At 50.5% G+C, this 18,409-nt stretch overlaps 2 protein-coding genes across 2 annotated transcripts; one reads left to right on the top strand and one right to left on the bottom strand.

Moving 5' to 3' along the window:
- Window positions 1–5,239: 5,239 nt before the first annotated feature.
- Window positions 5,240–6,285, bottom strand: LOC123075032 (probable glutathione S-transferase GSTU1). Its single transcript, XM_044497724.1, has one exon. It carries the CDS (start codon window positions 6,212–6,214, stop codon window positions 5,540–5,542), a length of 675 nt encoding a protein of 224 aa, XP_044353659.1. The 5' UTR covers window positions 6,215–6,285; the 3' UTR covers window positions 5,240–5,539.
- Window positions 6,286–16,609: 10,324 nt separating this feature from the next.
- On the top strand, window positions 16,610–18,188 carry LOC123075031 (putative UDP-rhamnose:rhamnosyltransferase 1). Its single transcript, XM_044497723.1, has one exon. It carries the CDS (start codon window positions 16,707–16,709, stop codon window positions 18,114–18,116), a length of 1,410 nt encoding a protein of 469 aa, XP_044353658.1. The 5' UTR covers window positions 16,610–16,706; the 3' UTR covers window positions 18,117–18,188.
- Window positions 18,189–18,409: the final 221 nt, after the last annotated feature.

The following is an 18,409-nucleotide window of genomic DNA, read 5'->3' as shown; positions in this document are numbered from 1 at the left end:
AACGTTGCCCACATACATTTCAAAAACTTTGGCAACAAAACGGACGAAATTCATACAAACACGACAGATTTCATACATACCGAACGACATTCATGCAAACACGGCGGATTTTCATTAGATTTCAAACATTTAGAATAGAAAAACAGTTCCGACCTGACCCTAAACCTATCCAACGATGGCGTCCGGCGTCCAAGCCCTTTCGTCCTCCATTCGCCGTCTCCATGACCACCGGAGATAAGACCGATGAAGTGAAGCCGCGGTCTCCGGCGAGGAAGAGTAGAACACGGGAGATGGAACGGCCCACATGGGACACAAGGCCCTGCCGTCTCTTGTGCCCTACCCATCCTCGGAGGAGTCCGCGCCTTGTCCGTCGCCGGTGGACGTGAGGTCCACAATCGTAATGGTGGTGCCCGCGCCATCGTCATCCCACCGGGCCACCGGATGGTTCGTCGGCGACGCATAGGAGGTCAGCTGGCGTTGTTCTCCTCTGTGATTGCCTGGAGCTGCGCCTCCGCGGTGGCCACTTCCTGGCGAGTGGCGACTTGAGCGGGGACGACATCGTAGATGGCACGCTGCTCCGCGATGAAGTTGGGGTTCGCCGCGACCATGGACACCACAACCTCCTCGTCTCAGATCACTGTAGATCTCCTCCACCAGCCGATGTTTCTCCAGGAGGAACAACTTGTACCACATTCCTCCTGCGTCTGCTGGAACACCGACATAGCCGCCGGCGCAGGGTGCACCTCCGTCATGGTGGCATTGTAGTGCACCCGTACCTGCTCCATGGTGAAGCCGGCGTGCATAGGTGCCGGAGCGGTGTCGTCGGAGCCCGTCTCCATTGTGGGGTCGTTCTCATCGTCGGAGACCTTGGGCGAGCTGGCTGTCAAGCCGGCCTTGATCCGACAGGCACAACGGCTCTGCCAGGCGGCGACAAGTTCCGCCACCTTGTGCTTCATCTCCGTGGAAAGGCTCTCCCACAGAGCTTCGCCGCTTGTAGCCATGGCAGATGCGGTGCAAGGAAGAAGTATGGGGAGTGGCTTTTGTTGTAGCGTGGAGTAGGCCGGGTGTGGCCGCCTTTAAATAGCAGATTCTGGTGAGGCCAGGCTTCTAGGGGCGTCAGTGCACATCGCCGGAGTGGGTTTCTCGGCCAGCGAGCCCGCTTAATGGCGGCATACGGACAGGTGGGGCATTAAAAAGGCGTGGTAGATATCTGTCCCATCCCGTCCAGTAACGCATCACCGGCATTGAAAAGGCATGGGCAACGGGGACGCGGCGCAGGCGGCGCCCTCGGCCGGCGCACCGCTTCAATGGCGGAGCTTGTGAGAGGCCGCGTCTGCTCTGGGCCGGTTGCAATGTGGAACGGCGTGCTCTACATCAGCATGAATGTGAGTAGCTGGCGTCGGACGGGAACACACGCAGATGAGGAAGGAGGGGTTCAGGTGGGCCATGGTGGTCAGAAGCGGGCATGGGTGCTGTCCGGACGCCCGCAAAGCCCCCAACGTTTGTCTCCGATTTATGGGAGAAAGTGTGCCCGGACCCCGCTGCGGACCGATAAGGACCGTGTTGGATGACTTCTGTGGTCCGGACAGCACGGATCGGACGTATGCAGGCGGTTTGAGGGTCAGCATTGAAGATGCCCTAAAAAAGGTAACGAGCTGTGGTGAATGCTGTCGTTTCATGGGGAATCGGTCATGGCGGCATCGAGCGGAAGACAAAGCGAGGGTGAAGATGATCCCTCATCCACCTACTGCCAGAAGCTGGTAGATTTTCTTTTTTGAGTAGAATAAGCCGGGTAGATTGACCATACTTCCTCCCTCCTGTGAAAAGTCTAAATATAGAAATTTTAGGACAAATTATGAAGTGGAGTAAAAAATGCATTAAAAAGGTGCAAGCCACCATCTCTCTCCTATTTAATCATCCAACACCAATGAGTTAAGAGCATGATTAATAATAGAGCCAACAATCGGGTATAAGGAGTTGACATGTCATCTACAGCCAACATAATAGCCAGCAAGTACAATAGTACATTTTAAATGTGTACCAGTTTATGAATAGTTGGCCCACCTTACAACCTCATAAACTGTCTTGGGGCTCGTGCTGCAGCCGACTACTACTCAAGAGCCCGCTTCTCTTCTCTCTCCTCTTCTCTCTCCTTCAACTAAGCACATATATAACATTTTAGTCCTTGTAGTCTGCTTATGTCACCTTATTGTACTTGGTCTAAGTGCATGTAAAAATTAAGAAGACAATGTGTAGAATGTTATTGGTCTTGATTAGTGGGATGAGAGAAAAATACTTTTTTCTACTTTAAAGTGCATTGGGAAGATAGAAGTACACTCTTTTATGAACAAATTTTAAAGCCAAATATACAGTTTTCACCGGATGGAAAGAGTATGCCTTAGTGACTTAGAATGAACGACTAAGCGCATCTAGATAGATGGCACGTTTATAGAACACTAAAAACAGCCTCACAATAATTGACCCGTGCGTGGGACGCAAAGCTTCTTTTTTGCAAAATTACTATTCCCTTCATTTCATAATATAGTGCATCCGTGCTTACCGAAATTCAAGTTTGACCGTAGATTTAACTACCAAAACCGACTGCGGCGGGGGCAAAAATTATACCACTAAATTCGTATTTTCGATATGAATTTAGTGATATAATTTTTGCTCCCGCCGCAATCGGCCTCGTTGGTTAAATTTACGGTCAAATTTGGATCTCGAGAAGCACGGACGCACTACATTGTGGAATAGAGGGAGTAATTAATAAATACTCTTCGCAAAGGTCATTCCCACCTCCTTAGGCTGCGACTAGTGTCACACTGTGTCACTTGTCGCAACCTAGGAGTTTTCTTTTTTTTCGTACATTCGTTTATTCAAGATGTTTTATCTCTTAAATCATTTGTCCAAATCTTGAACCTTTTTCATCCTCGGATTCCCTGCGTCGAGATCTTCAAAACTAGATCCCCATGTTGATGGGTTTCGACGAAATTTTTTTCACGAAAAAACGAACAAGGAGCATGTTTTTTCTCCTTTCCAAGAGGCACGACTGCCTCTCGCGGAAGTAAATCCGTGCCTTCATGAGAAGTAAATATGTGCCTCTTGTGAAATAAAAAAACCAAAAATTTCCCTTTCTGAGAGTGCCTTTCGAGGAAGCAAATCCATGCCTAAGGAGAAGTAAATATGTGCCTTTCGCGGAAGGGAAAAAAAGAAAACGCGTTTTTTCCTTTCCGAGAAGCACGTTCCTCTCGTGGAAACAAATCTGTGTCTCCACGAGAAGTAAATCTATGTCTCTCGTGGGAAAAAAGGAAAACACGTTTTTTCTTTCTTTTCTGAGAGGCACGGCCATGCCTCTAGTGGAAGCAAATCTGTTCCTCCACAAGAAGTAAATTTGTACTCTTGCGTAAGGAAAAAATAAATAGAAAACAAGTTTTTCCTTTTCGAGAGGCACAACCTTGCCTCTCATGGAAGCAAATTCGTGCCTCCACGAGAAGTACATATGTGTCTCTCGCAGAAGAGGAAAAAAAATAGAAACACATTTTTTCGCTTTCCAAGAGGCATGATCGTGTCTCTCGCGGAAGGAAAAAAAATAGAAAATGAGTTTATTCGTGCAAAAAAAGTTTGATTTTTTGTCAAAATCCTAAGAGAAACACGCGAGGGGGGGCGAAGAGCCGAAAAGACTCATCTAAAAGACGAAAACAAGTAAAAAAAGTTTTAAAAAATCCGGATAAAGCGCTCTAGAGCGCGACACGTGGCGGCTACTGAAAGCGCGCCAAGTGGCACGCTCTCAGCCCACACCAATTGACCGTTGCGGGGGCTTCCGAAGGAGAGTACTCCCGAAGGAGAGTACTCCTTGATTAGTTGCTCTCTTCTATTTGGCGCACAACATGCTGGTAGGTGATGAGGAAACGCGCAGCCCACGTTCCCCACTGCGCTTCTTGGCCAGCCCATGTGCTTTTGTTTTCATTTCATTTTCTTGCCTTTTGCCTTTTGTTTTTTATTTACTGTTTTTGCTTTTCCATCTTTAAAATATTTCAGGATTTTAAGAAAGTTTCATAATAAATGGTGAGTTATGAAAAAAAAGTACATCCAAAAAATGTTTGTAAATTTGAAGAATTGTTCACGAATTCAAAAAATATTACTAATTTTAAGAAATGTTCGTGGATTAAAAGAATTGCGGTTAAAAAAAGAATATGTATCCAAAAAATGTTCACGTACTCAAAGAATCTATAAGATTCCTGTAAATGTTCATGATTCCAAACATATCCCTGAATTTCTAAAAATGTTCGTGAGTACAAAAATGTTTATGACTTTAAATTAATGTTCGTGGCTTTATAAAAAATCCAAGATTTCAAAAAGTGTTCATGAATTAAAAAAAGGTCATTAATTAAAAAATATTCATGAATTCGATTTTTTTTAATTCAAAAAAGTCTGCGAATTCAAAATATATTATAAACTTGGAAAAATATGTTTGTTAATTCAATAATTGTTCATGAATTGCAAAAAATGTTCATGAGTTCAAAAATATTCGTTGGTTTGAGAATGTTCAATTTTTTAGTAAATGGTTGCTAAATTTTAAAAAAGGAAAAAGAAAGAAGGAAAATAAAATAAAATAATTAAAAAGTGAAAAAAAGAAAAACCAGGCAAAAAATAAAAGAAAAAGAAAAAATAGTATGAGTGGCTCATACCGAGGACGTGGCACGTGGGGAGAGTATGCGCTGGGTCGCTATCATCGATCCATGCGCCTAAGGCCTTGTACAATGCTAGGTGCTTAGAAAAATAAACCTGATTTTTTCTGAAGCACCAGTGCCTGTTTCTACAAGAGAGACGCCTAATTAAGCGTATGTCCTGTATAAATAAGCACCGATGCTTAAGAAAAGTCTGATTTATTTCTTCAAGCACCTCTCGTAAGCGCCAAGGCCTTATAGAAATCGTCGTGGGACACTAGGTGCAAAATTTCATCGTGCTGCCCAGAGGCTACGGTCGAGAAAACAGATCGACTACAAAATATGTGTTTTTTTGCTTGCTTAAGAAAACCGTTGTGCATGCAACATCGGGAGAATTATCGATTAGTGATGATGTGCCTGCATCAGGGCTGGGCTTTGATCAGTTTTTACGGCTAGAAACGGAGCTACTGACCAAAACGGGGCTACCGACATGGCACATGTGCTGCGGTGAGGTGACTGCATGTCAAGAGAGATGAAGTAGTGGACCTACTTGATGATCTGGACAGTGCATGTTAAGATAAATAAGATAACCAGGATTAGCTAATCTTTTAGGTATAATAGGATTTTGCTCTATGAAATGCACTATACTTAATTAATAAAGCAATTTTCTTGAGCAAAACATTTTGAAGTCCCTCACATACATGGGGGTCCCAAATAGGCAAATACATTGGACAACATCTTGGAAGTAGAACACGAGACAAATGGCATTAAGACTCAAATTAAACACAAACAAGAGCAGACTCGAGCCAAACTCCACGAAAGCAAACAGTTCGCCACGCATCCACCAGCCGGCTGATCGTGATCGATCAGCGCTACTCGACGCCGTAGTGCTTCTTGAGCAGGCAGATGAAGTCGTGCACCTCCTCCGGTGGCGTCAGGACCTTGGCCACGCTCTCTCTCTCCCCACACCGCCGCGCCCACTCCGCCAGCCCCGGGCACTCTTCCTCGACGCTGAACCCGCCGTGCTTCTCGTAGCTGTAGAACCACGACGTGAGCGGTATGAGCGCGACGTCCACGAACCCGAACGCCTCACCGCCGAAGAACGCCCTGTCCCCGAGCTCGGCGTCCAGCGTCCGGAGCGTCTCCAGCATCTCGGCCCGCGCCGCCGCGCGCCCCTCCCCCTTGAGCTTCCACAGCCGCGTCCCGCAGCTGTACACCCGCTTGTCGACGTAGTCGGCCCAGAACCGCGCCTGCGCGCGCGCGTGCGGGTCGGCGGGGAGGAGCCGCGGGGCCGCGCCCGGGAAGGCGTCCTCGATGTACTCGAGGATGACGAGGGACTCGCAGACGGCGCGGCCGTCGTGGAGGAGCACGGGGACCTTCTTGTGGACCGGGTTGGAGCCGAGGAGGAGGTCGCTCTTGTCGCCCAGCAGCTCCTGCTCCAGGGACTCGCAGGCCAGGCCCTTCTCGGCCAGCGCAATGCGGCAGCGCTGCGCGAACGGGCTCACCCAGAAGTCCAGCAGCACCAGCCCCTTCTTCTCACCGGCCATTATCCTATCCTTCCGCTGCTTTGGAGATGCAGGAACACTGTTTGTTTCCGTGTGTGTGTGTTGTGGTGTAATTGTGTGCTCTCATGGCTTTGCTTTATAAAGGGAGAAAGGCAAATGCAAAAATATTTCATTCACACTTAATTTTTTTCCAGCTCACGGAACACGACGGGGGCATCTTACTCCTGGCCTCCGTGTTTGATGCCGACTGGGTATCACGTCAAGAATAGTTTATGTGCTCAAGGAACGCGAGAAGGTTATATTATTATGTAGCGGAACTCGTGCCTCGTGGATCATGATATCCCGATCCAATGATCATAGTATGATGCTAACTAGTACTCGGTCTTTCAGAGATGCTAGTAGGGATAGGGGATGCGTGCATGTGTTTATAAGGTTGAGTGTATGCGCGTGTGTATGAGCGTTTATGTATGTACTGTGTTAAAAAAATTAGTACTCCTACAACAAAATAAAACACTTTTCTAATTCAGAAAAAACTTTCAGAAGGACGGCTATGGGCATGTCTAAGAGGATCTTAACTCGACCCTCAAAGCTTCTATTTGTCCGGTCAGACAGTCTAGACGCTGCTCTGACAAGAAAAATTCATTCCAACCGAACCTTTTATATTCAATTCATTTGTCAAAGCTATTCGGTACTCCAAACTCAACACATACATGGGGCGGATTTGGAGTCGTTCGGTCTGGACACATCCATCATGTTGGTCCGGACTATTTTGGTCCGCATCTGACCTCACAAAATATCCTCTTTGTAGACACAAATCAAACCCTAAATCTCAGTCCTATATGCTCCACTCCTCTCCTCTTCACTCTCCTCCCCCCTCCTCTACTCCCATGTTCGGCCATCTCCAGCCACTGAAAGATCGTGGATGTCGCCTAGAGGGGGAGGTGAATAGGCGCTTTAAAATAATTACGGTTGAGGCTTGAACAAATGCGGAATAAACCTAGCGGTTAATTTGTCAAGCACAAAACCTACAACAATTAGGCTCACCTATGTGCACCAACAACTTATGCTAAGCAAGAAAAACTACTTAGGTGATAGCAAGATATATGGCAAGAAACAATATGGCTATCACAAAGTAAAGTGCATAAGTAAAGGGCTCGGATAAGAGATAACCGAGGCACGCGGAGACGACGATGTATCCCGAAGTTCACACCCTTGCGGATGCTAATCTCCGTTTGGAGCGGTGTGGAGGCACAATGCTCCCCAAGAAGCCACTAGGGCCACCGTAATCTCCTCACGCCCTCGCACAATGCAAGATGCCGTGATTCCACTAAGGGACCCTTGAGGGCGGTCACCGAACCCGTACAAATGGCAACCCTTGGGGGCGGTCACCGAACTCGTACACTTTGGCAAACCTTGGGGGCGGTCACCGGAACCCGTCAAATTGCTCGGGGCGATCTCCACAACCTAATTGGAGACCCCGACGCTTGCCCGGAGCTTTACACCACAATGATTGAGCTCCGAACACCACCAACCGTCTAGGGCGCCCAAGCACCCAAGAGGAACAAGCTCAAGGGTACCAAGCACCCAAGAGTAATAAGCTTCTCAACTTGTAACTTCCACGTATCACCGTGGAGAACTCAAACAAATGCAATGGCAAGGGCACACGGAGTGCCCAAGTTCTTCTCTCTCAAATCCCACCGAAGCAACTAATGCTAGGGAGGAAAATGAGAGGAAGAACAAGAAGGAGAACACCAAGAACTCCAAGATCTAGATCCAAGGGGTTCCCCTCACATAGAGGAGAAAGTGATTGGTGGAGATGTGGATCTAGATCTCCTCTCTCTTTTCCCTCAAAAACTAGCAAGAATCCATGGAGGGATTGAGAGTTAGCAAGTTCGAAGAAGGTCAACAATGGGGGAAGAACACGAGCTCAAAGGATAAGGTTCATTGAGAAGAAGACCCCCTTTTATAGGTGGGGAAAAATGGTCATAGCCCGCACCGAGCGGTACTACCGCTCCAAGGAGCGGTACTACCGCTAGGGCGGTAGTAGCCCTTTGAAACACAACAGCGAGGAGGCAAAAAAACCAGAAGAACCGTCGGAGCGGTAGTACCGCTTGACCTCACGGTACTACCGCTAGGGGTAACGGTACTACTGCTAAGGGTAGCGGTACTACTGCTTGCGAGCGGTACTAAAAAATTACATCCGTGCCTACCACCGCGGGACTTGTGACGAGTTTTTGGTCCCGAGCGGAAGTAGCTACGGAAGTAGCCGCGGTAGTACTGCTCCAAGCGGTAGTACCGCTCCCAAGAGCGGTAGTAAAAAATTACATCCGCTCCTGTCCGCGGTAGTACCGCTGCAGCCTTTTCAGAACACCAAAACTGACACAACTTCTGCAAACGGACTCCGAATTCGACGAAACCAAGTTTGTTGGAAAGCTAGCGACAAGGGCTAACACAATCTTGATAGAAATACCAATAAGAAGCAAATGAGAAAATGCCCAAAAGAAAATGGTGAGAACCCTTCCTCGGATAAGACCGGTAAAACCTCCAACATCGAAAACATCATAGAAGACACATGCAAACTCCGTTTTCGATGAACTCAAGCTTGTCATCAAGATGACCATAAGCTCTAAGACTCACAAAGAGAACCAAACAAGAACCAAGAAACATGACGCAAGGATGCAATGGTTTGAGCTCTCGACGAACGATACGACCAAGCTACTCACTTGAGAGCCCCTCTTGATAGTACGGCTATCGATCTTATAACCCGGTCTCCCAACTACCACCATGAGACCGGTAAAATAGAAAACCTATTAAGGGCAAACCTTTGCCTTGCACATGGTCCACTTGAGATAGATGATGACGATCTTGACTCCCTCAAGTTGGACCACCTTTCTTGATTACATTGGCTCGATGAAGACTAGATGATTACTCCCCCATAGTCCACTATGGGTGAGCCACTCTTCGGCACATCTTCACAAGTCTATTGTCACCACAATGGACGGCAAGCTTCAAGCACTTGATCTCTTCGTGATGCTCCACTTGAACTTGCACACCGCAATCTTGATGACGATCACCACTTGATGTCATCCTCTCCATGGGTTGAGTGATATCTTCCTCTTGACGCAAGCCCATGAACACGTACCTAACGCCACATAGAACTCTCACATAGACCATGGGTTAGTACACAAATCACAATGGACAATGCTTACCATACCATGGGATCACTTGATCCCTCTCGGTACATCTTCTACGCTTTGTGAGTTGATCAACTTGATTCACTCTTGACTTAGTCTTGATCAACCTAGAATCTTTCCAACTCTCTTCATTTGGATGATGTCTTGAAGGTAAACATGAATGATCACACAATCTTCTTCTTCAAGACATGCTTGCAATAAGCTCAACTCTCACATGACCAATCTCTGGATAATTCCTTAATAGCACCTTGGTCAACACAAACTCTCCTTGAAACCAACACATGTACTCCAAGAAAAGCCTATGGACAAAACCTTCAAATATAACTCAAGACAACCATTAGTCCATAGAGATTGTCGTCAATTACCAAAACCAAACATGGGGGCACCACATGTTCTTTCAGCCACGTCGAGCTCTCTACCGGCGGGTCTGTTGACGACGTGGATTGCGTGTTGGTCGCGGCCTCGGACGACGATGAGCTTGCCCTCAGCCAAATGCTACGCCACTACCAAATTGGAAACCAAGCGCCATCACAGCTGTGGAGGCACGATCCAACAACTCGGTGACAGCCCGCCACCCCGGCCTGGGTCTAGAAACGGCGATGCGTCCGACGACACGTAGTTGCACCAATGCAGAGCCGCTATGTCCCCATAGCACGGGCGTGGAGGCTCCAACGACCCTCTCTGTCCCAGCCGCCCAGGTAGTGGGTACTTGTCGGTCGTGCATCGTCCTCTGCTTTGGTGGCCCCGCCCTCACCTGTCGGTGGCGGATGCGGCGACGGCGGCTCCATGCAGAGTCCTAGGCGCGGTGAGCCCGGTGTGAGAAGGACAATGAGCGCCACAGATCCTTCTCTAGCGTCATGTCCGCTCTGGTGTCTGTGCCATCAAACGATGATGACCATGGCATCCTCGGCATCAAGTGATGCTCCCTCGCCATGAAGGAGTTCGACGCGCACCGCAGTGTATGGAGATCATGCCGCAAGCTGAGAAGAAGGTCACGGATGAAGCCTGTGCCCTTGGCCTCGCCTAGGAGCAATCTTGGGTCACACGTCCTAGCCTATCGCAGGACACAGACGACCCCATGTGAGGCACCTCCTCTGACACCAACAACCTCTACGCCGTCTTCGACGTATATTACGGAGTGGCGAAGCCAAGGGAAAGGCAGGGCCCGCGTCTGTGATACATTTTCGCTTCCCCTTTCTAGTATGAAGTAGTGATGAACTAATAGTTGTAGTATGTCCGGTCCTATGCTATGAACTATGTTATTCTATTTATGACCCCCCAATGATATGTATGAAGGTATGCCGTGTTGTATATTGGTTGCTATCGAATGTCGTATTTGTCATCTACGTGCATGAATGTATAAGGATTTGGGGGCGGGCAAATAGGGGGCGTCGTTGCAGGGCGGACAAATGAGAGTCGACCCCAACGGACAAATGGGGGGCCATATTTTCCTAGTCCTGGTGGAGATGGCCTAAGTTTGCTATCACGTTTTGTGAAAGCAAAATTGGGAGGAATTGTATTGGGGTTGCCAAATGTTGTCACTGAACTGCAATAAAAAGGGGAGAACGAAAAATATTTTGTATTTCAACTTACTTTTTTCCTATCTCATGCAACACAACATCATCCTCTAACTCTTATTTTTTGGGGTTGTGTCAATAATGTTTCCCTAGCCCCGGTGATGTCTTGGAAGTCAAGAGGGGGCATTGAGCTTCACTCACGACGCGCCACCGAGGAGTTCAGATGGAAGACCACGTCGATTTCCTCAAAGACCAGTGTGTATTTCCTCAAAGATTCAGTGGCAGTTTGTATTTTTTTTCTCCAGCGTCATGTCTGTGAGAAAATGTGCAGCTTCATAATGATCAATCATTATGACTTGTGTATTTTCATGATATTAATATATTCTCTTTGTCAAAAAAGAAAATCAACCTGACCGTGTACAATAGCTCTTGATGTGTAACATGGTCGACTATAATTCACATGATCTTTGGTAAAAAGAAACAACACAGGTGGATTGTGTTTGGAGCTGTCCGAAATAGTCAGCTGGCTATGGCCTGGCCGCCGCGTTTGATGCAAAGTGGTAGTATCACGTCAAGCGTAGTTTATGTGCTCAAGGAACGCGAGCAGGTTATATTAACATGTAGCGGAACTCATGGCATGTGGATCATGATATTCCGATCCAATTATCATGTGATGCCTAATACTTTACTAACTAGTATTGGTGGTTTCGTCGTCTGATATCCCTAAGTTGATTGTCATGCCGAATCGCGCCGGCCATCTGCATACATGTCGGGTGACTCTACATGGATCGATGATGGGAGAGAATTTGATGAACCGTTGCAGCCTTTGGCGACGAACCTCCGGTTTACGCGTGGACGCACGCGGCCACGTACTTGCCACTGAATCAGCATTTCAACAGCTATCACAGGGGTAGCGATTGTTTCCCGGTTTAGGATGCTCAATTGGAGTATCATATGTAATCTTTCATGTTTGTTTTTTAGAAAAGGAGGATGATTATTCTCGAGGACAAAGTGTTACAACAATATGCCTGAATCCACCATCTAGGCAACATATGCCGCTACTCCTATCCATATGATGAAGGGGTGCTAGCTGGGCCACTACCCAGACCACTCACCTAAACCTAACATCAAAAGCCGGAATCCCTAGCCTAGCCACATACCGGGTCTGGGGCATAAACCGGTCTGACGCACTCACAGGTGTCGTCTCCGCCATCTTCACTGGTCCATCTCCAAGCAGATTGAAGTGCCAACCTTGGCAGGCTCCTCCGCCATCAATGCCACCAAGACGCCAAATGACGACCACCACCTACGCTAGAACATCGCCAAGCAGATGGAGCGCTACCACAAGATGAAAATCAGCGGTAAAATAGATAAAACGCCGCACACATGGCCGCCGCCAAACACCTCACACGCACCACAAAGCGCCCACCGTGCTTCCGGGAACCCCAGGCGACGCCTTCAAGAAGGAGCGCGACGAAGGTACGACGCCGTCGCCCGCAAGGGGAACTAGAGCTTTCGCCCAAATGAAGATCACAGTGAGAAACGGGATAGGATCTCGACAAGGCCTCCAAGAAGGGAACCGACGCCCACAAAGGCGCCGCCATTGCTGTGGCCTCCGCCGACGGCCAAGGGTTTCCCCCGATCCCGCCCCCGCCCCATCCATCTGGCCACAGACCTGGCCAGTGGAGCGCACGCAGCCGGAGAAGGCGTTGGACTTCATCGAAGCAGGCACGCCGGGTGACGGGGCACCCCGACCCACCATAGTAGACGTCCACCGAGACCTCGCCGCCCGCACAGCCGAAGTCGCGGACCACCAGCTCCCACGGCCGTCGCCCGTCGAGAAGCCACGCCGTCCACACCGCCTGAGGCCGCCGCCCCGACATCCACCCACCGCGCACATCCCGTCAAAACACGGAGAACGACCCACACCGCCGCCGCCAGGGAGACCACACCGCGAGCACCCAAGCCGGGCGACGAGGCAGGGCCACGCCGGCCAGATCCGGGCGGATCCGGCGATCCCCGGCCCACCAGCCGCCAGAGAGGAGCCGGCCTGATCTGGCAGTCGGACCTTCCCAGGAGACCCCCACACCGGATCTGGAGAGGGGCTAGCGACAGCACAGAGGGCCTGCGTCGGCGGCCACCAGGAGCTGGGGAGGCGGGCGGCGGCGTCTGATGCGGGGTGGGGGCGCCTCCAACGTCGAGGCGGGTGCGCGGGGAAACCCCGCCGCCGCCTACCGCCGCGCGGGCGGTTGCCGGCGGCGGCGGGGAGGAGGAGGGGAGGCGGGGGGGGGGGGGACCGGCGGGCGGCTAGGGTTTCGCCCCCGAGTCGTCCGGAGCGGACGACGCGGGGAGGGGGTTATGGCCTCCGGGGTAGTCTGTTTAGGCAGGCATTTTTGCTGAGGTGTCACATAACTAAATGAGAAAAGAGGAGGTTGAGTATCATAATATAATACCATATCATATACAAATGACATTGCATGCCAATAAATAAGGTCTCTATGATACTATGCTATGCATTATGAGGTAGTATCATATATTAATATCATTTTTCATTGTGACCAGCCTTAGTGAATCCGGTCACACGCTAGGCGCCGGCCGGCCGAAATTTCCTGTCGCATCCCGCGCGTCCACTGCGCCAACTGCCAACCGTCAGATCAGAGAGAGAGAGAGAGAGAGGAAAAAAGAGGAGAGAGCACACCCTAGACCGTTGAATCCATCGACGCACTGCCCCCGTCCAAACAACTTACAAAGTGTTCAAGCCCACGCTACGAAGGCCGGCCGACACCGATCCACACACTCCGAGCGGTTCTTATTGTTGTTCGATTACGGATTCTGAACGCTTGTGGTGGGGGGTTGGTTGTCAATTTGTTCGCGTCGAAGCCTCATTGCTTGCTTCGTCCAGTTTGGTGTTACCTTTGCCGGCATGTGATTATGTGATGTGCCTTAACGGACTACCCCAATAAGGATGACTTCATGAGATAGATTCTAACGAACGCAACTTGCGTGTGAGAAGCCAGACATCCTCCGATGGTATGCCACGATGTAATTTTCGATTGGCATACCGTCACATGGGCTAACACAATGCAACCCGGCTTCACCCGTCGCGCATGAACGACCCCTCGAGGCGACACATGTGGGCAGAGCAGTTGACCAGTCGGCTAGACAGAAATCTCGGGCAAACGTCCGCGCAAGCCAAACAGCTTGGCGGAAGGGCAACGACGCTGCCAAGGCAGGCATGGACTCACCCCCCGCGGGAGGGGCAACGTCGGACATCATTAAGAGCAACTCGAACTGATCTTGTATCCATAAAAAACTACCGTTTAAGACAAATTTTGGTGAAAAAATGTCCCCAACAAATCCTGTAAACATGAAATAAATTTACAGAATCCTGTAAACTTGGCCCCAACTTCCTGCTGGGCCGCGACAGGCTATCCCATTCATCGGCTGGATGGTGTTGTACCTAGTTCACGGTCTGTGTTACTCTTTGTCATACCGTCACATGGGCTAACTCTATGGTTGCATAGAAGGCTTGGGCCTAACAGATTTCTCGGTTGTATCGTTCTTATATGTGCAGCAGACTTAGTGCAAAGAAAGGCGCCTCCACAGACCTATGCTGCCGTTTATCGCCTTTGTTATTTTGTCGCACTGCTCTTCCATCCTATCAAAAATTGTGTACGTTCAGGATGTGTGTCTAAGTGTGACAAGTACGAACAAAAGAATGCGAAGATCAAGGGGGAGTTAACCGAATTGTCACGTATTTATGCTTAGACACCTCGAATTATAGGACGAACCTGAACAAACTGTTGCCAATTATTATTACATAATGATTGCTAAGAAATATATTATGATTCAATAAATGCAGGGAAGCAGCATGACAAGCGACATGTCGCCACCTCATTCATTTTCTTCTTCTTCTTCTTGTTGTTCTTGTTGTTGTTGTTGTTGTTGTTGTTGTTGTTGTTGTTGTTGTTGTTGTTGTTGTTGTTGTTGTTGTTGTTTGTCTCCCTTCCTCCTCAACGAACCTTTGCTTGTCTCACACCTTTGGCGAGGGTTCTCGATTTATTCATGCTAATGTCCTTTACAGATGATTTATAGAAGGAACATTTGTTAAACATGCTTAAACGGATATATCTAACATTAAAATATGTTTAGATACATCCATGAGCGATAAGTAATATGAATTGAAGGGAGTATTTCATTTTTGGGATATAGTGGGTCTCTACGCCAATGACCCAGTGGGCCATCCAGTGATACTACTAAGAGCATCCCCAACAGCCGCGCTACGCGTGGCGTGCTAAAAAATCGCTTGCAACGCGCGGTTCGTGAGTTTTTGCGCGGTGCGGAGCGCTTGCTCCAGCGGTCGCTGCAAAGTTTAGCACGCGCAAGCCGCTCCAGCAGCTGCTGCAAAAAAAATTGCACGCGCTCTCGCACAAACAACATATGCACTCCAAACACAATCAAGAAGATCAAACACAAACAAAATAAATCAATAATAAATAGTTCAATTTCATTATTACAACTCAAACAAATAGTTTATCTTGCAATAGACCAAATAATTCAACAATACAATATCAAACGCACAAACCATGATGCTCTTTGTCGGCCATTCCATGCCTACCATTCTTCAATGAGATCCTTCTGAAGATATCATGCATTTCGGCATGTCGAATGGCATGATAGGAGGCAACAAAACGGGCAACCCTGGCAGCCGTCCGCCGCACTCGAACACCTTGTGGGCGCCGAGCAGCAGTGGGCGGCCGGGCGCTGTTCGTCGAAGGAATGGCGCGCGCGAGAGGCGGCGGCGCCCGGAGGGAGAAGGAGGAAGCGGCGGCGGTGCGGGGAAGCGCCGAAATGATCGCCGAAACAAATGGGGTGGTGCGGGCGGCGGCGCCAGCCTGGGGTCGGGATAGGTGGAAGTCGCGAGTGGGCGCTCGAGTGTGCGGCGCGCGGTAGTGGGCACAACAAATAAACGGCGCGCGATGACAATTCAAACCGCGCACTGAACTTTTTATGCCGCGCGCCAGTTGTTGTGCGTTCGCTGAAGCTCGGTTAGCGATTGCGCGGACGCTAAAAACCACAAATTTACAATGCCGCGCTTATATAGCATAGCTTTTGGAGATGCTCTAACTTCCTGGATCGCGGGGTAAGTTCCTGCGGAATCAGGGAGTCCACTCTTTCCAGGATAACCCAAGCTAGTGCCTGCCACTGTACGCAGCCGTCGACGCAGCAGGAAGGAGCCAGCTGTGGCCTGCACTTGCACAAACGACATCGCTGTCATGTCACGCAGATTTACTACCTACCTCCAAGTACGGCGAATGGTGGCACACCACACCAACGAAACATCTTTCCTCACGCGTGAAAATGAACAAAACCGCTTCTTATCTTATCTGAAACTTTAACACAAAATAATCTAAATCTGAAAATATTTCACGAAATGACCCTCTTTTGCATAACGCCCGCGGCTAGGGCGCCATGCTAAAAAGCATGACGCCCTGGGCTAGGGCGCCATGATAACGACATGTAGCATGACGTCCCGGCCTAAGGCGCCATGCCAACTAGCATGACGCCCTAGCCCGGGGCGTCATGCTATCTAGCATGGCGCCCTAGCCCCGGGCGTCATGTAAAAGGGGCCATTTCGTAAAATATTTTTAGATTGGGGCCATTCTGTGTTGAAGTTTCAGATAAAAGTCATTTTTGTCCATTTAACACTGACTCGTTGGCTTTCCCAAAACATCAAGATGACTGATTGATCCGGTTCCAGTTTTATCTGCTCCGCTCATTGGCCGCTGGAAATCTGTGAACTCCAAGGAAAGCATCTCGCAGATGGAGACCAAGGACGGCGGCAGGATGCACGTTGTCATGCTGCCATGGCTGGCCTTCGGCCACGTGCTCCCGTTCACGGAGTTCGCCAAGCGAGTGGCCCGGCAGGGCCACCGGGTCACCTTCCTCTCCACGCCGAGGAACACCCGCCGGCTCATCGACATCCCGCCGGGCCTCGCCGGCCTCATCCGCGTCGTGGACGTCCAGCTGCCGCGCGTCGAGCATCTGCCGGAGCACGCCGAGGCGACCATCGACCTCCCCTCCGACGACCTCCGCCCGTACCTGCGCCGCGCCTACGACGCCGCCTTCCAGCGCGAGCTCTCACTGCTGCTCCAGGAGGAGGCGAAGCCGGACTGGGTCCTCGTCGACTACGCGTCGTACTGGGCGCCGGCGGCCGCGGCGAGGCACGGCGTGCCGTGCGCGTTCCTCAGCCTGTTCGGCGCCGCGGCGCTCAGCTTCTTCGGGAGCCCTGAGACGCTCCTTGGCCTCGGGAGGCACGCCAAGACGGAGCCGGCGCACTTCACGGTCGTCCCCGAGTGCGTCCCGTTCCCGACCACCGTTGCGTTCCGCGGCTACGAGGCGCGCGAGATGTTCAAGCCAAGGACGGTCCCGGTTGACTCCGGCGTGTCGGAGGACTACCGGTACGCCAAGACCATCCAAGGGTGCCGGCTCGTGGGCATCAGGAGCAGCACGGAGTTCGAGCCGGAGTGGCTACAGCTGCTCGGCAAGCTCTACGAGAAGCCGGTGATCCCGGTCGGCCTGTTCCCTCCGGCGCCGCAGCAAGACGTGGCCGGCCACGAGGCGACGCTGCGCTGGCTGGACGGACAAGCGCCGAACTCCGTCGTGTACGCGGCCTTCGGCAGCGAGGTGAAGCTGACGAGCGCGCAGCTGAAACGGATCGCTCTCGGCCTGGAGGCGTCCGGGCTGCCGTTCATCTGGGCGTTCAGGGCGCCGACCGACGCCGTCTCCGGCAGCCTGCCTGAGGGCTTTGAGGAGCGGCTCGCCGGCCGAGGAGTCGTGTGCCGAGGCTGGGTGCCGCAGGTAAGGTTCCTGGCCCATGCTTCAGTCGGGGGGTTCCTGACGCATGCCGGGTGGAACTCCATCACCGAGGGCCTGGCACAGGGCGTGAGGCTGGTGCTGCTGCCGCTGGTGTTCGAGCAGGGCCTCAACGCAAGGAACCTGGTGGACAAGAAGATCAGCATCGAGGTGGCGCGGGACGAGCAGGACGGGTCGTTTGCCGCCGATGACATCGCGGCGGCTCTGAGGAGGGTCATGGTGGAAGACGAAGGCGAGCAATTCGGGGCCAAGGTGAAGGAGCTCGTTAAAGTGTTTGGGGACGAGGAGGTGAATGATAAGTGTGTGCGAGATTTTCTCCGGCACCTGTCGGAGCACAGCAAAAAGAACCATGGATAGGACTAAAACCTCAAATATCATCATGTATCTTTCAGTGAAGTCAAGCATGCTATCGGCATTACGAATTTACAACCCAATAGCCCGTGACGTTCCTTTGAGAAGAAAATTCAACACTGATCCCTCGTCAAAATTAGCGGTACAAGAGCATTACACCCGCACACTCCTAACCCGACTTTCGGGCAGATGGCCTAGTCAATGACCGGTAAAAAAATTTAACTCAGATGGGCGTCTCGAACGGGTCTCAAATGTCCGGGCCGACCGACATCCCTCATATCCAGTTCAAATATAAGGCG

The sequence above is a fragment of the Triticum aestivum genome, chromosome 3D, assembly GCF_018294505.1.
Source record: "Triticum aestivum cultivar Chinese Spring chromosome 3D, IWGSC CS RefSeq v2.1, whole genome shotgun sequence".
In the NCBI taxonomy this organism is placed as follows: Eukaryota; Viridiplantae; Streptophyta; class Magnoliopsida; order Poales; family Poaceae; genus Triticum; species Triticum aestivum.
The sequence above is the reverse complement of the archived record's forward strand: the minus strand, read 5'-3'. Positions and strand labels throughout refer to the sequence as shown.